Source organism: Thunnus maccoyii, chromosome 14 (assembly GCF_910596095.1).
Source record: "Thunnus maccoyii chromosome 14, fThuMac1.1, whole genome shotgun sequence".
Taxonomy (NCBI): Eukaryota; Metazoa; Chordata; class Actinopteri; order Scombriformes; family Scombridae; genus Thunnus; species Thunnus maccoyii.
In genome coordinates, this window is record NC_056546.1 from 11224394 (window position 1) to 11248441 (window position 24048).

At 39.9% G+C, this 24048-nt stretch overlaps 1 protein-coding gene across 2 annotated transcripts; it reads left to right on the plus strand.

Annotated features, from left to right (window-relative positions):
• Positions 1 to 3511: 3511 nt before the first annotated feature.
• Positions 3512 to 22384, plus strand: wapla (WAPL cohesin release factor a). 2 transcript variants are annotated; one of them, XM_042433533.1, is made up of 20 exons: positions 3512 to 3775; positions 4424 to 4836; positions 4975 to 5686; positions 6796 to 7103; positions 7296 to 7420; positions 8582 to 8677; positions 9324 to 9488; positions 10242 to 10378; positions 11253 to 11364; positions 11894 to 12124; positions 12794 to 12905; positions 13086 to 13183; positions 13502 to 13578; positions 14982 to 15157; positions 15367 to 15482; positions 15587 to 15817; positions 18199 to 18415; positions 19024 to 19112; positions 19238 to 19333; positions 20250 to 22384. In XM_042433533.1, exons 2-20 carry the CDS (start codon positions 4449 to 4451, stop codon positions 20313 to 20315), a joined length of 3552 nt encoding a protein of 1183 aa, XP_042289467.1. In that variant the 5' UTR covers positions 3512 to 3775; positions 4424 to 4448; the 3' UTR covers positions 20316 to 22384. The 2 variants fall into 2 exon arrangements, with proteins under 2 accessions (XP_042289467.1, XP_042289468.1); XM_042433534.1 differs by lacking the exon at positions 3512 to 3775 and adding an exon at positions 3782 to 4027.
• The last annotated feature ends 1664 nt before the right edge of the window (positions 22385 to 24048 follow it).

The following is a 24048-nucleotide window of genomic DNA, read 5'->3' on the forward strand; positions in this document are numbered from 1 at the left end:
ATTTGAATTGCAGACCATCCCTATAAAAACCAGTAAATGTTTATCCTTCACCCCCTTTTTCCATCCTGAGACACCACATGGAAGCTGCATTACAGCAAACAGCTTTCCCATGATGCAAAGTAGCCCGCAGGCATGTATTATAATCACACGATATTTTAAAGATCGACTGGACATTTAAAAATATTTTGACTTGTTCTGGTAAAATATTATCATGTACTAGGCACCCTGCTGATAGATATATACATCTGTGGTCAAAGGCCAGAAGTGCAATTTTGGGGGAAAAAAAACAACAAAACAAAACAAAAAAAAAGTACTGAGACAGAGGCGTGACAGCAAGTGTTGCTGCCATCTCATGGTTCAGTATTAGTGTTGCAACCAATCTCACATCTTAATTTACCCATTAGTAAAACATCTGTGTATCATTTTACCTTGACCACTTCTTTATTTTGACTATGTTGCAAATGTCTTAGGCAGATGTTACACACAAAGCTGATTTTTTATGTTTTTATTTCGCTCTGCGATTGCAGCAGATCCTGACTAATTTATTCCCAAGCTGCAAAACATGCAGAGATATTACATCTTAGACTCAGCTGTAAAGTTTGCTTGTTAATGAAGAGATGAATGCCAGACTGCCGAGACTTGAGCTGAAAACCATCAGTCATCCAGGGCATGGCTGTATTACCTCACCACCTCTGAGTCTTGATGTGGAGTGACAGTGTCTCTCCCGGCTCAAACGATGCCAGAAATCTGTATGTTCAGTCTGTATTTTTCATACTCTTTTCTTTGTCCAAATGTTGTATAATGATGGGCTTTGGTTGTCTGATTCATTATGATCTAAGACAGGACTACTCCTAAGTGAAAAACTGAGACATATGTTCATGGATTTAACACTTTATTCTTGGTATAATGGTATTAAAGAAATAAAGACAGCAGCTGTGAGACATAATTGAAAATATAAGGCTATACGGTAGCTTATTTGGGTGAAATAAAGAAAAAGCCTAACACATACAGCAGATACTTAACAAAAACATTTCAAATGCCACCCATGAGATATTAGCAGCCCTCTGTTTCTGACTGGACACCATCCATTACCACAAAGGTGTCCCATGTTTATGAGGACTTCTGTGCTTTGAAGGAGATGTTGTGGTGTCTGTCTACACTGTGTAATGGCCATTTCAGTGTTGATACAGTTGGGACCACTTTACCCTGCAGACTCGGGCTCTTCATAACACACTTTTCATTCATTTGACACCATCTGCGCCCCAGACCGAGCGCCAGTGTTGGTGATCTATATGCTATCTGTTTTCAACATGCTGCAGGTGTTTGAACATTCAATCTAGTGAGCACACAATGATCAAACATAGCAGTATAAAATTCCATTTTTATTGATTTTATACTTTATTATACTTTATTGAGGCCACGGGTTGTAGTTATGTCAAAATAATGCATTTTAAATGTAGATTTTTAAAAAAATGTTCTCTTATGTTTTGATGGGGCAATCAATATACTAATACTGTGGGGAACAGAATCTCTTATTGATGATTGAAGTGACTTGAGCATGAACCAGCCAGTTCTGGGAAGCTGTACTTTAAGTTCTGAGGTGCTATGAGCTAAATGCTTATGTCAGCATGCATCTTAGTTATGTGTGTTAGCACACTTTGCTAATTAGGATAAAACACAAAGTGCAGTTGAAGCTGATGGGAATGTCATCACTTTTGCAGGTGTTTGGTCATTAACAATTTAGTGCAGACACTAATGTTTGTACCAAACTTCATGGCAATCGATCCAATGGTTGTCAATCTGGTGGTGACACTAAAGGAAAAGTCAGCGGATCACCAATATTTCACTGGATAAGTGACAAATTTGACTTGCAGATGGCGGCACAGGGAGAACCAGGGGATCACAAATGAAAAACCAACCAAAAAATGTTTTTGTTTTCTGTGAACAGTTTTCACTGGAACAACTTTTTGGTGAATAAATAGTCAGTATGCCAGCATGTTTTGTAATTTGAGTGAACTGACCCCTTAAACACTGATTCTGTTATTCAGTTTTGGCCAACTCTAAGATTGCTGTGTAGATATTAAGAACTACTATGAATCCATCTGTTTAGGTCAACTATTTTAAAGCCATGTTTGAAGAATAATGAAAGCACTTAAAGTTCCTCTCCACTCAAAATGTGTTTTATCTTCTTGTTCCTACAGTTGAGTATTTTAGGTTCACTGTGCAGAATGATGTATGTGCAGAGTTTGTCACTAGAAGCTGTTTTCACATTTATCTGACATCAGTGGAAAGTTTCTCTGTGCTCACTGAAAATCTGATTTTAAGGGCTGGGCCTACGAGCAGGATTTGTGACATTACAAATAGTTTGGAGCCAATCGTGGTCCAATATTCAACTTACACAAGTGTTCTGTGGAAACTTGAAGCCTCCAGTGCACAAATACTGAGAATGGACTTTACTGTGAAGTAGGAGACATCTTGTGTCCAGCAGGAAAACTTATGAAATGAACAATATTTGCATATTCATAGATTCTATATTTTTAATAAGGGAGAAAGAGTTGATGTAATTTTAAGGATTTTATCATGATAATTGAACTTTTTGGGGAAAAACCATATCAGACACAAATTATTATTCAAAGTATTTTGTATACATCTTAAAATATGTCTGGAGGGGATCTTTAAGGTAATTAGAGATCATCAGATTTGCATGAAAATCAATCTTGACTTTGTGAGATATCAATATCTGCTTCTTGTAAAACTCGTTTTGTTGTCATTAAAGTAAAATCTACATACAAGAATGTGAGAGAATAATAATAAGATTACTAATAAGAAGGCTGTAAAACCTGTTAATGAGTGTATTTTTTGTCTTTATTTAACTATTCTGTTGTTTTATGTATTTATTGTATTCATTATTTTCATTCTTTACTATTGTTTTGAAATTGTATTTGATTTTCTATTTCTTATGTGATGTTTGAGCCGGTTGCTCATTTGACATGTCCCCCCTAAATAGGCTATTACATTTATCTTCTAATAACAGTTTAGTCTCATGAAATTAAGACTTTTTTGTCGTAAAATTACCACTTTATTGTCGTAATATTACGACTTTTCTCTCAAAATATTATGATTTTATTTTCGAAATCTCAGATTATTTCCTCTCAGTGTGGCCCTAATACTCCGTCGTGTCAAAGTACCTCTTCAGCTCAATTTTAAAAACAAACAGGAGGGGCCTAGACGTATTGAATTTTACATTTATGTATGTAAAATTTAGCAAAAATAGATATTTATTTTAAAATATATCTTCATTTTCCTTTTGATAATCAAAAACAGCACCGTTTCTGTTTAGCACGTCTTCAACAGTTTAAATCATATGGTCCTCCACTGCCCCCTGTCGTTTATTATGGTTTCAGTTTTAAACCAATCAGAGTCACGTTTACTGACTCAGCCTCAGAGCTCGGGGGTGCTGATTGGTTGTTTCCCTTCGTGCAGCGCACTATATGGGGCTCTTTGCCAGGGAACGAGGAGGGAGGGGATATTTTAATGGCCGTCAGTCGTACTACAACATGCAAAAAGTCCGGATTATCCACTATATTTAGACTATATTAGCTACGTGTGCTTTTAGGCTGGTTTTCTTTGGTAACGAGCATTACCTTTGAGACATATTCCGACCAGAGACGTGTTCCTAGTGTTGTTTCTGCTGCGATTTACAGACTTTACCCGCTTGATTTGTGCGCGAGTGGGAGATCAGGCCTAGCCGGCTGGCTAAGAAACAAGTTGAAAGGTAACAGTGAGTACTGCGGTTCTCCTGTATTCACGACGATTTTCATACTTAAATCTCTGCGTCCTAATGCATATGTTTGATTGCTTGATCATATTTTTAAAAAAGCAAGATTCCCGACGTTTGATGAGGTCAAATATGAAATGTAAACAGGGGACTAACCTAACGTTAGCGTAGTTTAGCAGTGTCGAAGCTAACGGCTAACTTTACAGTAACTTTACAAGTAGGAGCAGGCCTAGCGACACTTAACAGACGGTAAGTCGACTGTGCTGACAGAGTATGACGTTAGGTAAACCCCAGTTTCATTAAAGTTAATCTACATCGCTTCAGCTACCTTTCGTATCGCGCATAGATGACCGATCATGTTGTGTGAAGCTGCTCTGTTTCAGCTAGCGAGCGAGCTAGCTATGCTAACTTTGTGTGCTATCAGTCAGTAGTTGACACTTAACTTATGAACTAGCGCCAAGTTAATTTACCTAACATTCAGTGTGATTGATGAAGAACATATTTTATCTCTTTTGTGTGTTAGAAAACGTGGTAGAATAATTTGTGAGTATTGTCATATTTAACGTGTTTTGCGCAGACTAACATTTGCACAGTAAACGCTTGTGTGGTACGAATGTGTTCAATCTTGTCTGCCTCTTTTCACAGGGAATATGTAACAAAAGCAACCGACATGACATCCAGATTCGGGAAAACATACAACCGTAAGGGAGGGGAGGCTAATTCGAAATTTGAAGAGGTCTTCTCCAATAAAAAGCCCACACTGACCACCAAATGGGGAGAGACCACCTACAAGGCTCAGTTGGGGGCCAAAAGGCCTCTATTAAAACAAGAACTTACAGAGCTTCCCAAGAGGCCCAGGCTTGAGGACAGCGACAGTGAAGAAGACCCATTTGGGTTTGACAGTGATGACGAATCCAAGACTGTAACCTCTCACAGCGTGTCCCAGTTAAAAGTCAGTGAAGGGGATGTAACGAAGACGGCCGCAGTGCAGGGCAGTGGGATAACCGCTGTTAAGGCTTCTGCACAGGCTACTGCAAGCTCAACAGCCACAATCCCAAGTAAGTAATCAATACGTAAATCAGAATAATGTGTCTGTGCCTTGAAGTGCCCTGCTGTTTCATTATACCTCTCTATTTTGTTGCCAGTCTCTGGATAGCTTTTATGTAACCATGTGTAATTTTCTTCTCCATTCACAGGCAGGCAAATATCTCAACAGAATGATGTTAAAAATAGCAAGCCCTGGTTCAAAAGTACATCAGATAGCAACCAGAAACCCACGTGTGTGGCCTCTTTGTCAAATACAGCCCCCTCTGGTGATCACAATTCCTCAGGGACCCAGAGGTCCATCTTCTCTACTAATATAGAGACCTCCCTTAAACAGTCCACTGATGCACCAGGTGGTAGCAGAGACTTCCAAACCTCTTCCTCTTATGATGGGCTGCCATCAGAAGAGATGAAAAGCACTGAGCTGGAGCCTCCCACAGAGCCTCCACCAGAACCAGTGGACAACATTCCCCCTTCCCCTTTTACCCTGAGGACCTCAAACACCAAGAAATACCAGCGGCCCAACCGGCTTAACAAAACATCCTCTGAACCTCATGAAAACGACAGCAACAAGCCCCCTGTAACAACGAGTGCCCAAGATAAACCCAACAGTGTCCTTTCTGCTAGTGCAAGTAATACTGCTGCCAATACTAAAACAGCAGCCAAGCCCGCAGGCAGGGGCGGTGGGAGAGTACGGGACTACACAGTTCTGCACCCTTCCTGTCTGTCGGTGTGCAACGTCACCATCCAGGACTCTATGGAGCGGAGTATGGATGAACTGGTCACCCCGGCTGCACCTCCTGACCTCGGAGAAGCAGGCCAGATGAAGAAGAAGTCAGACGCTCCTCCACCTAAACCTACCAGGTAAATTCTTTTTTTTTTATTCCTATGTCGTAGCAGCATTTCTTGTAGAGAAGATTACTAAAAAGTTGTCTCCAAAATTCTTTTCAAAAATTGCAGTCATTCTGGTTTTCATAATTGTTTGGATAGGTAATATGGAGGTATGTATTGTACCTCATTGTGCGCTTATCCTTGCACAGTGTGACACTGAACAAAGCATCTTCAACTTCACTTGATCCACAATAAGGCCTGGATTGTATGAAATATAGTTTACTCAGATGCTGAGGAGTAAAATGCACACTCTTTTATAGGTATAGGTTTTAATGTAGATGTCTAAATGGGGAACAATATGTCACTAAGCTTATGGTATCAGGTATGGTGTTGCTGCAGTTACATAACAGAGTCAAACTGGAAGTGCAACTGTATAAATCCTTCAAGGCTTTTATTCTAAATGCATGTGATGAAAGTCAGGGTGTTAGGCTGAAGTCTAAGTTGTTGCTTGATAGTAGTTAGAAATCAAATAAAAGCTGGTGATCTGTACACTTTTTGCTCCTTTTTTCTCAGGGATTTGTTGTAAAGAGGAAAAGGATTTGACTTGACCGAGGCTTTAATTTGACAGATGAATGTTAAGTCCTATAAATGAGACTGCTTACCTAAACAAATCTTAGAATGGTACATCTAGATGGGTATGTTAATATCAATGTCATTGCATATAATGTCATGTCACCCACTCTGACTGAAGTGACTTGAATGACAGAAAGGAATAATTTTAGATTTCAGACACTGTCTAGGTCTTCTGTTTGGAGACACTGCTTTCAGTATATCTAATACATGAAATGTGCCTTCTCAGTGGGTCCATAATGTTGAAAGCAGTTACTGAAACAGCAACATTGTGTTGTCTCTCTTAACTACTGCTGGCTTTTTTAAGTCAGTGAGTTGTGCATAAGTTTGGATGCCTACTTAAGAATCTTTTTTTATGTTTGTAACGTCAATGGATGTTTTTTGTTTTGTTTGACCTTCTCCAGTTTCTGCATCTTTCCCACAGTCTTGGCAATGTTGATTTAAAAAAAACAAAAAACATCAATGTAAACAAACATTTAAAAAAAATGAATCCTCTCACTGTATCTTCTTAGATTCAGACCCACCCAGACCAAGACCAAGAAGACAAAAACAGAGACAAAGCTGGAGTTCTTTGGCTTTGAGGATAAAGAGGACCAGGAAGGTGAGGAGGGTTCAGAAGTCGGCATGGCGGGCAAGAGTAACTATAAGATCAAGTACTTCGGCTTTGATGACCTGAGTGAGAGTGACAGCGACGAGGAGAGCTCTCAGGCCAAAGACAAGAAGGCCAAGAAGGCAGCCGCGGCCTTAGCTGCTCTGAGCTCCAGTGTGGACAGCCCCCATACCAGTGACTCTCAGGACAGCCAGGCCAGCAGCAACACAGGTGAGCTGGCCCTGAAGTTACTGAGATGGAAACAGATTTGATGATTGAGATTTCTGATCATATAGTTTACCGCAGAAGCTTCTAAAATGTTTTAACTTGGTAGAGGTTGGATGACTCACTGTGGCTATTGTCCAGTCACATTGACATTTTGAAGCTTGTTTCTTGCCATCAACAATCTGGTTTCTCCAACAGATGCTTTTGACTTCTCTGATGACTCCAGTCCTGGGGGCACTGAGGGGCAGAGAGGACGCTCAGGGAAGCCAAGTGATAAATCCACTGGCACTGGACTCAAAAAGATCTTCAGTGGACCCAAAAAGGTGTTTATACTATGCTAGAAATTCACTGTGTGTTTGTCTGCCTGTTTTCACTTCATTTTGTTTCTTTCGTGTAACTGCCTGTTAGACTGCTTGTTTCGCAACTCCACAAACTGTAACACAGCATAGACGGGAATCTCTTGACCTATTCAGATTGATGCAGGTTAAACAGAATTCTGCGATCAATGTGAATGGATCAAGGTTCATTATGTAACCCGCCTTCATGATCTTCCTCCCGACCAGGGTTAAACTCAGGTCTGACACTACTTGGCCTTGAACTCGCATCTCTTTTCAATGTTATTGATGTTTAAATGACACTTGCGTAACAGAATACTTAGCTTGTCTAAAAATAGATAATAGGAGAGAAGAGCAATGGAAGAAAAAAGGGAGCAAGTGGTCTATAAGGAAGTTAAAGTTTGGTTTTCATTTTGTGCTATGTAATTCTGTGATGTATGTTGGAACTACAGTTGCAGCCTCTGAATGGTGATGCCTTGGCATTAACTTGTGACAGCAGTATCACGTGAATGCGTTAAATGTGTGTTGACTAGCATATGCCTTAAGCACTCTTCCAGTATGAAAGAGCTTTGAACGTTACCTGACCCCCTGGTCAGGTTCATATTGTCAGAATTGCTCAGCTTCAATTTGTTGTGTTTCGTGTAATGTTCACTGTTTATCTGCGTTATGTTTTGCAGTGGCTTTGGGTTATTTGTGGCCTGTCTTCCTAATTCTGTGTGTTTACCGTTTCTACATCATCAACACAGCCCCGTACATTGTCTTCATATTATATAATTGAGTCGGAACAATGTGTCATTTTCAGGAAATGTTTTGCACTGCTTGCGGACTGTTGTGCTCCACAGCGAGGCTGCTGTTGTCTCAGTCTATCATCATGATAGCATTATACAATATTTATGTGTTCAGTCTCGCTAATAGACAGCAATAGCTTAAGCTCTGTGCTTGAAACGTTTATTGAGATCAACATGGACGTCCAGTTTTTCTATATAGTCTTTTCACCTGTGGGATTGTTTTTGCTGCTTTGAGTTAATCAATATTTCACAGTTGCACGTCATTAAATGAATATATGTGAAACACTGAAGTTTGATCTGGTTTTAGGATCCATCTCTGTTTTGCTAACTCACAAATTCTTAATTTTTTGCTGTGTTCTAGTCTCCCGCTAAAGCTGTGTATAACGCTCGCCACTGGAACCAACCTGAGCCTGAAGAGATGCCTGCGCCTGCCCTTTCTCAATCCCAAACTGCTCCGGTAAGATATCACCCTCCTGATGGTTCTGTGTGTGTGTGTGTGTGTGTGTGTGTGTGGCTTTGTTTTGTTATTTAGAACACTAATCATGGGGCAGCTTGTCAGGAACGGGGACTAGAATGGCCGACTATGAAATTGTGATGTTTTAAAGTTTTTCATTTGAAATGTTTGCATTTATTTTGCACACAAAGCAGGGCCACCATATTACAGAGTATATTATGGAAAGTGAATGCTAATTACCAGTACCATTTGTTACAGCATTCCCCATTCACTACTGTCCACAATCCAGGATATTGTTTATTGGTCTCTTAGTAGTCAACAGGTCTGTTTTTAATTGCTCTAATTAGTCTCTTTCTATTCACATGGAGATGTTTTCCCTGACAAGTGGACCTGCGTTTACTAAATTCTGTGCGTAATTTCCCTCATAGAAATAAATGCTTGCTCAGAGACGAGCTAATCAGAGTCTAGCAACTGGGATTTAAAAGTTGTTGTTAACTTTGCACTACCTCATCTGACATCTGTTAACAACACTTATTAAAGACTTGTGTGCTTAACAGACTATTCAGCCGTGGTAAATCTTGCGGACATGTCATTAAACAGATTTTGTTGCTTTGGTATGAGCCCCATTTCTCTGCCTTTTTTTCCTCAGGCCATTTTATCGAGCAGCAGCAGCAAGGACAGCAACTCCCATAAAGATGATGGCCTGTTCAAAGCCCCTCCACCGCCGCCCAAAGTCATTAAGTCAGAGACCATCCCCACGCGACCCAACCAGGATATTGTCACGGCTCTCAAATGCAGGAAGGAGCACAAGGAGGTGAGTTCAGAGCACACTGAGATGTTGTGTTTTCAGACATGCATTAATATCCCTACTGCTGGGCAACAGGAAAAGAGGAGGCACTCCGTCTTTTGCAGCTAAAAGCTTATTTATGTTCAGTTCTCTCTACATTTGTTTGCATGCTGTTTTTAATAAATCTTTCTTTTTTATACTCAGCCAAGCTGCTTTTACCCATTTAATCTAAGTTATACAATAAAGGGATAGCATCCATTTGAATCATGTTGTCAAGCTTACCATTGTTTATTTGAACCCCAGTACGGGTTGGAGGTAGCAGTGCGGACCGTTGCTGTTAATTTAAACTCCCCTACAGCTGGTGTCATTTACAGATGGGCCCCCTGGCCTCAGATCAGGCTTTCAGCTACAGATCCCCTGAGGTAAATTGGCTTCAGCTAAGCTTACACTACACAAACTCAGGTCCTCCTTCCTGGTGCACGCTGAATGCACACACAGCATGGCTGTTGATACCAGTAAACATACCAGTCAACCGCTGATCAGGCCCCACCTCCACATGCTGAGCTATTATTGATGAGAGGTATTAGCACAGTCAGCTATTGCTGCTAATGGAACCAATGTAGGGGATTTAACAATGAGAGCATTTCTCTCGCTGTGTTTGTGTATATATATATATATGTATATGTGTGTGTGTGTGTGTGTGTTTGAGTTGATTGTGTCTCTGGACAGATGCAGTGCTTCCCAATTAGCTGTAATTAACCCCATTCCCCCTTCCACCAGCTGTACACGGTGGTGCAGCATGTGAAGCACTTCAATGACGTGGTGGAGTTCGGAGAGAATCAAGAGTTCACAGATGACTTTGAGTACCTAGAGACAGGGTTGAAGAGCAGCCAGCCACTCAACACAAGATGCCTTAGGTAAGTGGAATAAAACACTTAGCGCTGCCTTCTTAGCGATGTTCTACAGAGGAGCACTAAAATGCTTTAAGCCTGCTCTGACATAGATTTTTTTTTTCTCCTGATGGCAGGTTGATGGTACTGATTTGTATGAGTGCCAAGTACCTGACTAAATTGATTTGAATGGTACAAGCACCTGTCACTTAACATTTGTTCATGTCACCTAGTATTAGCCTATTAATAAAGCAATTAGAGGAACAGCTGCTTCGGTTGATCAAACCTTTTAAAAAATGTGCATCAATCCTGAATTATATAACAAAACAATAATAATTATGCTATCAGAAAGCAGCACAAGGTAGTTATACAAAACTGATGTATTTAAAGAGACCACAATGAATTTCTTTTTTGTTGTATTGTTAATTCAAAGTTCACTTGTTTTGACTACAACAAAACTGATAAGCCCTATACAGGCGCTGTGTACCCATATTTTTTCCTTCCTTTCTGCTCTCTGTTTATCCGTATCACTTTTCTTTCTATCATCTTTGGTGGTAATGTGCCGAGATAAAGTGTGTTTTTCTGTAGTCTGATAATGCATGCAGCCATTCTGCTGTGAAAATGGAATCCACTCAGGGAAGGCAATGTTGGCTTCAGTGTTTGATCAGAAAAAAACTGTAGGGAATCCAGCCTCCTTTAGGATGTTTTTTCTTCAGACAAAACAGAGAGGGGGGAAAAGAGCGTGAAAAGAACATGTTGCTGATGGGAATCACAAATGGTGATGCAGATTTGGAAGTAGTCGGTGCTACATTTATCATAGTTTTTTTTTTTTAGCAGAAGACTGATTGCTATTGGATCCGACGTTTGTGTAATCCTTCATTTTTCTGCTTCCCTGCTACAGTATAATCAGCCTGGCCACGCGGTGTGCCATGCCCAGTTTCAGGATGCACCTGCGTGCCAGAGGGAAAGTGGCGCAGGTCTTCAAAATGCTCAGTGATGCTCCGCAACACCCGGTCAGTAGATCTCTTTCCTGTCATCTGCTTCTCCAATCTCCACTTGACTAAAACACCAATGCCTTTATTTTAGAAACTAATCCCTGATATGTTAAAATATGTCAATACGTTTTTGTTTTCTATTATCTTTAGAACTTTACAAAGACATAAGTCATCTGTTCAAATACACAGAGCAGCTTTATAGGCACTCAAACGCTACATATAATCAGGAGAGTGATGTTCGTTTGAATGTCTTGATCAAAGACACCTCTGCAATATTTGCTGAGGAAGATGTTTAATTTCTAACAGCCTGCAGTTATTTAAAAATTATAATTTATTTTAATTTCTTATATTCCAGTCAAAGCCTTGAGGTTTTAAGTACAGTTTTAGTCATCATTTAAGTTAACTGTTCTTGGTGTGTAGTATTTCAAGTGAAAACTTTCTTTAGTTGTGCATTCAGATACTGTTCCCGATATATATCTTCCTAATAAGTGTCAAACTTGGGAAAAAGGGTTTAGTAACCACGGACACATTTCTGTTGTTCTGTCAGAACCTTGCTCTGTGCACGGCCGCCCTGATGTACATCCTGAGCCGGGATCGTCTTAACATGGATCTGGACAGGGCCTGTCTGGAGCTCATGATCAAGCTGCTTGAGCTGGACCAGGACTACTCGGGTCACCAGGATCAGCTCACCGCTAAGGAAGTGGCAAAGGTCAAGGAGAAGATCAGGAAGCTGTGTGAGACTGTGCACAACAAGCACCTTGACTTGGAAAACATCACGGTGGGTTGTCCTTAAATAATAAAATACAAAACCTAAAAATCTCTGGATGTACTTTACTGCAAATAAGGAACCACATTCTCTGAGTCAGACCTTGGTATTTATTTTTGGTCAAATATTTTTAGTAAAATCTCAATCTAATCTGGCTTTACTGCACCACACTCCTTTTTAACTCACATTTGTGGAAAACCTATTGTGTTATCTTAAAAACTGGTTGCATGTAGATACACTTCTTGGGATTTAGGAAAATCACAGCTGTGGGTGTAGAGGTTACTGTGAAGTTGACGTTGAGAACTGTTCACATGAAGATTATTCTGTTGAACTGTACTCATCTTTTTAGAGAGAGAGACTCATATTATCGATCCAAGAAAGGCATTAACTTCTTTGTATGCCCTTGTTATGTCGAAGTGATGTTTCTATCCATATTTGGTGCTTTATAATCTGTATCAGCCATCTGAAATAGATAGGAGAGGTCAATTATACTTTGAGAGTAGATAATATGCAGATTGTATGATAAATGCAGGGATCGAGGGCAGTATTATGAAATAATTATCAAAAATGTGCTCATGTCCTCATTACGCTGTCAGATTTCCCAAAGGGGGAAAACAGAATTTGACAGATCCTGTTAGGATATTGCAGATTTTTTTTTTTATGTTTGTTTATGTTTTGTAGACGGGCCACCTCGCTATGGAGACATTGCTCTCTCTAACCTCCAAAAGAGCCGGGGATTGGTTCAAAGAAGAACTTCGACTCCTGGGAGGTTTGGACCATATTGTAGACAAAGGTAGGTGTATGGGAGGGTGTTGTGCTCATGTTTAAGTACAAAGGTGGGTGGTTTGTTTTCTGTAGTTGTGTTTATGCGCAAAAATGTTCTTTTCCAAGGTCAGGTTTTCACAGCTGTTGACTTTCATGTAGCTGTCAGTATGTGTAACAGTTGTGCACTTTATGTCTTGTGTTGCCAAAGTTAAAGAGTGTGTGCAGAACCTGAGCCAAGAGGATGACAAGGAGAACCTTGTAGCGTCTTTATGGGGCGCTGAGAGATGTCTAAGAGTGCTTGAAAGTGTAAGTACTTCTCTTGTCAAGTTGCTTTTTCTCTCTTACCAAATTCATGCATGAGTGACCCTCAAAGGCGAGAGTAATTGAGTACAGAGAACCGTTGGAGGCTTACTTTTATTGTTATCTTATGAAAGGCGCTTCTTCTTTTTTTCTTCAAAATTGGATGTCACTGATCGACGATCCCTCTTAAAATGTCATTGATCAAAAGTCTGAAGCAAACATAAATGTCTCCCTCACTTTCTGTTTCTTGACTCCTTTTGGAGCCTTTTCGCTGTACTTTACCCTTTTTATTGATTTTATTTCTCTTTCATCTTCTGCCAACAGGTGACAGTGCAGAACCCAGAAAACCAGGGTTACTTGATTGCCTACAAAGACTCACAACTCATCGTCTCCTCTGCCAGGTGAGCACCAGATACAGCTCGGAGCTATTATTGACCAGACATGGACACACACTGACTGTTATAACTAGGGATGCAGTGATTAACCGATTTCACTATTAACTACTCTTTAAAATGTTACGTTTTTTTAACTGTAAAGGCTCAGCTATACAGAGTGTTTCTGTTCTCACTCTCAAAAAAAAGGGATATTGGTACGTTATTTTTCCAGAACAATGGTTGTACTGTAAGGAAAATTAAACAAAACTAGACAGTTATGTTAAAAAAAATGGGGTGTACTTTGGCGTGCAAGCCAAAAACTGCAGACTGGCTGTTCTCATGTTTATTTCTGCTCTGTTTGATCTATCTATATTGAGTAAGAAATGTCCAAAGTTTATCGTTGTTATCAACATACATTTTATTGCAATCCCGTATCGAGATCATTTTATGAGCAGCCCTACGCTCAAGTGAAGGTAATAAACTAAGTAATAACTAAGTAAAAAAAATAATTACTTTAGTGGGCAGTTACTTAATGAAACATTGAGCTGGTAGGGAATTAAATATAAACGTGTCACTTACAATCAACAAAGTAGTGGTGAGTTAAGAGGTGCAACAAAGCAGGAAAAAGGAGCATTGCACCATTTATAAATTAATGCTCACCAAACAGCATGTAGTCCCCTCAAGGGCTTCAGTGAGACCATTTACATCCTGTTGCTTCCTCCCAACTTAACACTAGGATCTTCTAGCACTACACCATGAGATCTAATTAATTGCATTTCAGTGATTAATAGCACCTGCATAAGAGATGTTCTCTGTTTTTTCTTTCATTTTTAGTAAAACAGCAAAACAAAACAAAAATAGAAGGAAGAAATTTACTCAGATGTAAAATTAGATTAATTTCTAAAATAAAATGAATAAAAAATGGGGGCATGGATCAGAATTGATAATAATAAAACAGTTTATTACCTACATGAGTAATATTTTCCCTTAGGGGATCAATAAAATTCATCTCAATCTATAATGAGCAACTGTTAAAACAAAAGCCAACAAAGAAATGCTTTGGGGAAAAAATACAATAAAACCTCTAATTAAAAATGCTCATGTGATTTTAGCCATCTGCAGTGTTGAGAACTGGTATTGAATTGCTACCAGTTCCTCACTGGTCAGTACCAAAATATTCATAAGCCCCTGGACAAACAGTGCTGCTATCACTATTTATAACATTAATTCATTCTAACCTAGCGGGTGTTTTCAGATTCCTAGCTGCCGGCTAAGTGTCTCCAACCTCTGATAATGCTTGGATTAATATCACATGTATTTATGGACATACAGTAGCACTGAGAGCCATGTCATAAAGTCAATCTTTTTCATTTCTCTTTCACTTCGCTCTTTGCTTCCTCTCATCAATGTTTTTCTGACTTTTCCCCCAGAGCTTTGCGGTACTGTGAAGATATGATCCAGAGGTACAGCAGGGCCCTGAACAACAGCTCCCTGTCATCGTCAGGTGCAGCGCTGCCTCACTGTAGCTTCAGTAACGTGGGAAAGGCAGTGGAGGACTGCATGAGGGCTGTCATAGGAGTGCTGCTCAACCTTACTCATGACAACGGTATTATCATGTGCAATTTCTGACATCCAGCCAAACCTAAGAGTTTTTTTTTCAAGTTTTCCTGACAGTATAAATGAAATAAGGGCATGGCTCACATTTGGGGCATAGTGATAATAATACTGCCCATATATACTTACAGATTACATGGTGAAATGTATTATTAAGGAGTTATGAGCAAAGTTTAATAATGGTGTAACTTTTGTCTGCAGAGTGGGGAAGCACAAAGACAGGTGAGCAGGAACAGCTAATAGTAACAGCTCTGAATTGCGTCCTTCGGGTCCCACGCTACATCCCCCAAGAGCAGCGCTTTGACGTGCGAGTACTGGTGAGGCGATCTTAAACAAAACAACACCAAAAAAATTGTTTAAAAAAGACCAACCGGTGTCCTTCCCTGCGTGTCTTATTTGTGTATTCTGTTCTGTCTACCAGGGTTTGGGTCTACTAATTAACCTTGTGGAGTACAGCTCTAGAAATCGCCACTGTCTGGTGGACATGGAGTACTATGTCGACAACACCTGTCTGGAAGACAGCCTGATGCAGCCTGCTGACCCAACACAATCGGACACAGCAACACAGTCAGCATCGCCAAGCACAGCTGAGACTCAGGGAGATGGGGCGGATAAACCCAAGACCTTCGGTGCTTTGGCTGCCCTGGTGAAGGTAGGAGTTGTGCCAAGACTCATTAATAAACATTTTAGCAGTCATTGTATTTTTTTTTTCTTTTTTTTTTTCTCTTGGCTGGAGTTTTTTCGTGATTTCTTTTTAAGTAGGAATGTGAGCAGAAACTGTTATGAGGAAAAATCAGTGTGTTGCATGAACAGATGAACCAATGTGTGACATGTTTTTTGTCACACCGTTTAGACATCCCTCCCATTGATGAATATAAATGACACTATAATACTGTCATCATTTCAAATTTCCCTGTAAGCTGTGTAGGAATAGCACGATACTTTGAAATTAATATTATGTGCTCATAAATTATAGGGGCACCACCTCCTTTGATTAATTAATTCCTTAATTATTAACTAATAAGTAAGGAATTAATTAGGAGGAAACATAATTAAATTAATCAGTCTTGTATCTGAAAGTCATGAAGTCTGAAGATATTAAGGAACAGACAGATAACTTGGCTACAAATCAAGATATTTGTTGCAGAGAGATATTGATGAATGGGGAAAGACTAAGCTCATGTACATCTAAAGTGGATGCATGAATGAATGGATAAATTAAATTAACAAGTTATTGTCGACAGAATGAATGAATTAATCAATGAATGTTATCAAAAATGAGTCAAAAACACATTGAGGGGCCAAGACTCTAACTACAGCCAGTAAAATTGAATTTTTTTTTAATAGCTTTTGCATCAGCTCTGAGACAGAAGCATTTTAGATGGTTTTTACTACGGTTTCTGTGAGGATGAAGGCTCGATGATGGCCAAACTCCCAGAAAGCACCAAGCAAAGAGAAGCAGACTTGGTGATCCTCGGGTTGGCAGAGTGACAGCCAGATGAGATCCGCTGCAGAAGGTTCAGTGAAGCACTTTGGTTCCCCGGAGGATGAATCCAGTCTCAGACTAGCTGAGGCCGTGTGGTGGACACACACACACACACACCAGAGAGGTGTCTCAGTCTGCAGAGTTGGAACCATGGAGCTCTGAACTAATCAGAAGAGTCGTTGGAAAAGATGTTTAACTACACGATAAAAATAAGAGATTCAGATGGCAACTGGCAAGCGATGTTTAATGGTATAACCAGGCTTTGGCTTGTGGCTTAGGCATTTTTACAGTCTTTTTTTCTTAACTGAGTCTCTTTCTGGAGCTTTCAGCTCTCAGCCATAGAAAAAAAGGACAACGCCCAAATTGCATGGATGGCTATCATGGCTGATACGGCCAAAGAGAAAACGGAAGAAGCAGCAACGGTCTGCAAGCCAAAAGGGCAGAAGAAGAGCAACTGCTGCCTGATAAAGAGTTGTAAAAGTTTTTTTTTATTGTGTAGGAGGCGTGTTTTGATAGAAAGAGGATGCTTGGCACTCTTTTGAGGGATGCATTGATTACTAATTCATTTCTTTGTGTGGAGAGAAAATTCTATCCCTGTAGAATATTTGAAGACGATAACGCGCTTGCAAATTGAATACTCACTCATTCTGTCGTCGGTGTCGACACATCATGAGAAACACTTTGAAAATGTAATATTGATTAACCAAATACAATACAGGATAAAATCAATAAACTTTAATTTACTAATCAATAATTAAACCTATTAAGAAAGCATTATCCCAGCAATCGAACCGTAGCTAAATGATACTTTTCCTCCTGTGGCTGGTGGAGGAAGGCGAAGATTTTAGTTGTGTCCAATGTTTCCTTGACATCCTTATGCCTTGAGGTCAGAGGTCTCTGTGTGTGTGTGTGTGTGTGTGTGTGTGTGTGTGTGTGTGTGTGTGTGTGTGTGTGTGTGTGTGTGTGTGTGTTTGCTCCTGCATCTACAGGAGGCATCTACACAGACTGTAGGAATCATGTTCTCTTATATTCCTGGGTTTGTCCCCCTACAGATGTACCCTTCAGTCTTTTTTTAAGTAAATGCACAAATGTGAAGATCCATACTTTTGACTGTGCGTGCACATTTGAGCACCAAGTAAGCAAGTGTAAATCAATGCACACTCATTTGTAGATTTAAATAGATTTAAATTTCAAATTGAAAATGCCATCTTGTTAATGTTTTGCTTAATTATTGATATTACTTAAACAAACTCCTCGCCCAACTGACTCATTAGCACAAAGTTTCCAGAAAGCCTGAAATGAACCTTTGAGAATAAATTGGTAATTAACTCTCAAAATTATTTTGCACTGTCAAGACTTAAAGGCTTGTTTCAGAGTATTTTGCATCACCCAGTTGGTCTCTGACTCCGCTATGAAGAAGTACCTTGGCTCTCAAGCTCAACAGCTATTACTTTATTGCAATTGAAATATTAAAAATCTTCTGTGTTACTTGGCTCCAGTTAAGTTTGTGTTTTTGGAGTTCAAATCTGTTTCTCTCTACATCCTAGCTCTTCCTGGAGAGAGAGCGTGCTGCCATCCTGGCCGAGGCTAAGACAGACGACCTCATCAGCGAGGCGCCCAAGCCGGCACTGGACCAAAGCGGAGAGTGGCAGGAGACGTCAGGAGAGATCCAGTGGGTGGCAGCCGAACCCAACGACAGCCAAACTGAGAAGAACGAGAGCGAGAAGAAAGAGGAGGAGGATGAAGAATTGGACCTAAATAAAGGTAGGCATTTGTGTGTTTTGATGTTGTGTTTGTGTGCATTTTTTTAGTCTTAACTTACAAGGATTGGAGCAAGAACAACTTGTGCGTTTGAGGCAGCAGGATGAGGTTTCTTGTGTCCCTTCATGTTTTGGTTCCACAAAACTGTAGCACAGCACTGATTACAAATCCTTTAAACAGAGTATAAACTCACTAGAGCTGAAATAATTAGTCGTTTAACAGAAAGTTAATCTGTAACTAATTTGATTATTAGATAATTGTCATTTTTCAAGCAAAAATGACCTGATGTTACCTAGTTCCTGCTTCTCAACTCAACATTTTTCACCATTTTCTGACCTTCTTATAATCCAAATAGTTACTGTACTTTAAGGTCATGTGATCATAATCACAATTCAGAAGTGCAAACCTCTGTTTACTGAGTTTTTGCACTATTAGCAGTGTTTAGGCCTGTTAGGTAGCTGAGCAGTGAATTACAGCTACACACAAAGCTTCTCTCATAAGGGTTTTTTTTCCAGGCAAAATTTCCTACCATGAAACGTCTCTTCTAAAAGAAGCAGTGTATGTATCTGTAACTGTCAATCTTTTTTCTTTCTCCCTTATGTTCACTGTAGCTCTGCAGCATGCAGGCAAGCATATGGAGGACAGCATTGTTGCCTCCTACACCGCTCTGCTGCTGGGCTGCCTCTGCCAGGGCAGCCAGGTGAGAATATAAGACACCCACATTCAGACATATACTGCACATAATATGAGTGGTGATTTTTTATTTCTTTCTCCTACTCAAAAGACATTTATGTCATGGTTCGCTCACTTCTCTGCCTGTTTCAGATAAATGTGACTACTGTGAGGGAACACCTACCTAAAGGGGATTTCTCCATCATGACAGAAATGCTGAAGAAGTTCTTGAGTTTCATGAACCTCACCGTGAGTATGACTGGAAAGACGCACCTTCTGTCAGCCATGTTGCATAAAAACCCACAGACATACAGAAACAAGCTGTATAATTTTCTCGTGATAAAATACTAAGAATACTGACATCAGAGGTATTTTTAAACCCCCTTAAAATGTTGATACTATCCAAGTTTAGGACAAATTTTATCAAAGTTACACAAAAGGCATCTGATCTGAATCCATTGAACAAAAGCACATTTTTGTGTTGTGTTATGGCCTTAATCAAATAATCATTTTTAAGGACTAGTGATTCTGTACAACACATTTCCTGCATTAGTTTCAAATGCAATTGCAGTTTTTACAGTCTAAAACAACCCTGCACCTCCATTCAGCTCTTTTCTGATGAAATACTAGAATTCGGATGAAAAGGGAAGATTTATTTCATTAACAAAAAGATCAATAATGTCTGAAATTGCTGTAAAGACCAATATATGAAAAGGCTCTCTTGATTGTCGCTCATCTGAATAGCTTCTGAGCAGCTCTGAAATCAATTGCACCGCCTCAAGGGGCACTTAGCTTCCATATAATACTGTGGCAGTAATGTGCCATTATACATACAAAATGTGATCAATAAATTGTTATCAATTAACCATGATTCTTGTGTATCTCAGCAGCATAATTCCAGTAGCGATATGAATTTAAAAATGATTCACGCATGAATATTAAACCCGAACAGTCAGTCATGCAACAGATGTGCTTTTTGCAGCAGCTTTGAATGTGACTCATCCCGTCTCAACTGAAGACTGTAACCATCTGTCTCCTAAATCGCCTTTTCAAGTGAACAGAAGCTCAAACATTCTCAAAAATCCACCCCGCCTCAAGACCTCACAAGTACAGTAGTACACGTACGCACCCTCACACTTTTTTGTTTTTCTGTCTCTTTACACAGTGTGCAATGGGCACCACAGGACAGAAGTCCATCTCGCGGGTCATCGACTACCTGGAGCACTGTTAACAGTCAGCTAGACCCCCAAACTCTCACTCTGACTGCACATTAAAGGGATCCCAGGCTAATCTGGTGCCCCCCCACCCAACAGGAGCCACAAGGGGTCATTGGAGCCTCAGCAGCATTCCCTTGACTTCACCTGATGATCACCATGTGCTGTGATCGCTCTGGATTTTCACAGATAAAGGCGCACACACACACACACACACGCACTCACACACACACATGCACAAATATAAAAGTTTCTCTCCCTCTATGGAGCACAGCCTGAACCAAAGCCCTGCTAGCTGACAGACACACAGATTCCTTCAGTTCCACTCGACTAGCGGCATATTCAGAGTCAGATAAACTCTGGAGGTTCAAGTTTCATCCTCAGGTAACTGGGAATCAGGCAGAGGGCAAGGCTAAATCCTCAAGTTTCCAAATACTCTGTGGAATGTCAAATGTGAAGATGGACTCAACCGCGGACCTCTTCTTGAAACGTGAAAAGGTTTAACAGCAGCAGGCCACTGAAGGCGGGAGTCTCGTGTCCACTGTCGGGTCTCGATTCCTGGTCGCTTAGCTGGAGTGTGAACCTCTGAGTCAAATTTCATGGATCTTTACATTTTAATCTCTTGCTCGTCCACGTCAAAAGCCAAGGGTGAAAAAAATCATCAATTAGCATGAAAAAACAATCACTTTCATGGATGTCAGAATGATGTCTCTATATGTAAACTTGTGTGGAATGATTTTGAATGCATACATCCATTTACCTACGTGTTTGCAGTTGGCTTGAATGTTAAGGGAAAGAGTATTTTTAAGGTTTGATTTTTATGTTCTCATTGTGCCCATTAATTTTTGTAAACTGTGCGAGTTAGCAAGTCACGTAGGCGTTCTCTCTGATATGTTTTTAGATTTTTCTTCTTTTCCCTTTTTGAGGGCATTTTTTTTTTTGTCCTCCAAATTATAAATTACTTTTAAAGAAACCAGGACTAAGCGACATGCCAACTTTAATAGAATGTCCTTCATTTGACTGATAATGGCACTTGGAAATGATATGCTGTTATGAAATTTGGATTTCCTCCCTCCTCCTCTTCCCCCTCGCCATTATCAATTTGGACACATTTTTAGTATGTAAGGCTTATTTAAATTTTAATCAATTCAACAATATGTAATTACATTATGCATCAAACTCACAGGTATAACAGATGTGATGAATTACTCTAAAAAAAATTGATTGCTGTGCTTCCTTTTTTTGAATTTTTAATCAAATTAATTTTTTAACATATTTAATTTAATGCTTCCTCCTACTTTGTAAATGCAAAGTCTTTTACCTAGTGAGATGATCATGTTTCGTTAAAGTATACCCCATGTGACACAGCTCAGTGGCTGGACATAGTACATGTATGTGACAGATTGTGCTGAATTATGGTTTCGGCTTAAACCCGCGCAAAATGTCATTAAAAATGTTTGCATTTATTAAAATAGGAAATGTTAAGTTTTATGCTCCATGTTAATCGACGTGGGTGTTTTCCTGATGGTTTCATGTTTCTGTATGTCCAGCCACCTGTAGCGTCATATTTTTACTCATTGTATCATGATGTGTCTGCGTCGGACAACATGCATTAAGCTCCCATTTTATTTATTCTTTTGTGGTGTCATTTTACCCGTAAACGATACACCTGAACCTTCTAAACCTTTGAAGTCTTGTACTGCTCACATGTACGATCACTGATTGAATGACAGCCATACCTGTATAAGCAGATTAGTTTTATCTGGTTTGTAGGGCTGCGGTGAACATAACTGCAACTGTGTTTACTGTTAATTACTTTGCAAAATTCTGGTCTGAATGAAATTTTAGAATGTAAATACTCCTGTACATACTGGTTAATGGACATTTAAAAAAATGCTTAGACTACTTTTTTCCCTGAAGCTGATATTTTTATTTTATACAATATTTCTGAGTTGTCATTTGGAAAAACAAAAATCGCAGGAAGAGAAAAAATAATTGTTTGTACCCGTTTCAATGACATTATCTTTGGTTACATGTAAATAGTTGTATCTCAAAAAGAAAAAAAAAAAAGTTGCTACTTTCAGTACATGCCCTATGTGTTTTCTTCCTTGAATTGTTTGAACAACAGGAATGCAGCCTTTCGTTTCCAGGCTTTTAAATTGAACATTTTTATGCATTTGGAGCCATGGGAGGTGAACACTTTACTAAACAGAGGTGATGTTTAGTTTCCTTTTGGTATTCATGCGTAAAGCAGCCGCTTAATGCATAACTTTGTATTCTAGCTTGTCTCGCTGCCTGTAACCCTACAAGGCTATAAGTGAAAGTGTATGTGAGATATCTATCTGTCTGTCTGTCTGTCTGTCTGTCTGTCTGTCTGTCTGTCTGTCTGTCTGTCTGTCTGTCTGTCTGTCTGTGTGTAGGCAAGCGGTTCTCAAACTTTTTCACATCAAGGACCTGACAAAAATTAGACCACAGATCCCAATATGATAAGATTACAGAAAGTGTATGAAACCCATGACCAAAATAGTCACACACTGTCACTGTGTTACTCATGGATGGAATTATAGTAAAAATAAACTATTCCCCTTTTTACTGGGGCTCCCTGGACCCCACTTTGAAAACCACTGGTGTAGTCCATACACCCTGGTTTCTTTTTCATCCCTGACAAACTGGCTTGGATGGAGTGAGAGTCCAAAGCATGGTCGGTATACTTAACAGCACTCAGCAGTGACAGTCTGTGGACACGGCCCCTCAGCTTGACTGACTGCTGCATAATGGAAACAAAAGATTCTTGTTGCAGTTGCTAGCCGAGAGTCAAACTTACAAATAGCTGTGGGAGCCTGGGGAACGCAGAGAAATGCCATCTGACAAGTCTGATTCCATGCAGGCGACAGCTGTGTCAACCGTGATACAACAAGCTGGGCGACAAATGCAAGCTTCAAATCTGAAACGTCGGGGATTGATAAGGCGGCGTAGGTTTGGTAAACAGTGCACAAATAGCATGTAATTATGTCTTTATGTCTTTCACCCAACATGCAAATATATGATTAAACTCGAGGTGGTAGTGCAGATTTAAATTCCAAAGAGTAGGAACCTTGCATGTAGATGACAGGGACCTCCACCTTTCATCTGCCTCCATACATTATACATGACAGGTCTTCAGTTGTAGGATGTCAAAGGCAGAGAGAGCATTTGCCCTGTGATGATCAGTGGTGAGGGAGTGGATGAGAGTAAAGACGAGCAGGGAAGAAACGTTAACGCTATTGATAGGATGTCCTCCACTGAGTGGGAACACGAGGGAGGGCAGAGGAAAGAATGAAGGAGAAAGAATGCAGCGCACAGGGGATTAATGTTTCCCCTCCTGTCAGTCAAAAGCCTCTCATTGAAGCTGCACAGCCGAAGGGGGAGAACTAACTACAACTGGATTTTGCAGCTTCCCAGCATTCATCCTTTCATCTCCTCATGTCTCCGGACACATTTTACCTTTACCTCAACTCATTTGCCTCCTCAGCCTTTGCCTCTCTCCACTGTTTGCGTGCTGTGGTGTTCATTGTCTTGTAGTGTCAGTGGTGTTAATTGCGAGCTTAACTCCGGCTAAAATCATCATTTAAACCCCACGCGACTCCATTTAATGTTTTATCACATGCTTGCTTTGTTGTGAATGGGAAAGATTGAATGGGTGTAAAAGATGTTTTGTTTCTTTTCATCCTGCTGTTTTACAATGTAGACAGAAGAATACAATGTCTTACC

Coding starts and splice junctions, on each gene's coding strand:
- wapla (XM_042433533.1), top strand. CDS start 4,449: ATGACATCCAGATTCGGGAAAACATACAACCGTAAGGGAGGGGAGGCT. Junction 9,489..10,241: donor GCAGGAAGGAGCACAAGGAG/GTGAGTTCAGAG, acceptor CCCTTCCACCAG/CTGTACACGGTGGTGCAGCA. Junction 13,579..14,981: donor CTCATCGTCTCCTCTGCCAG/GTGAGCACCAGA, acceptor CTTTTCCCCCAG/AGCTTTGCGGTACTGTGAAG.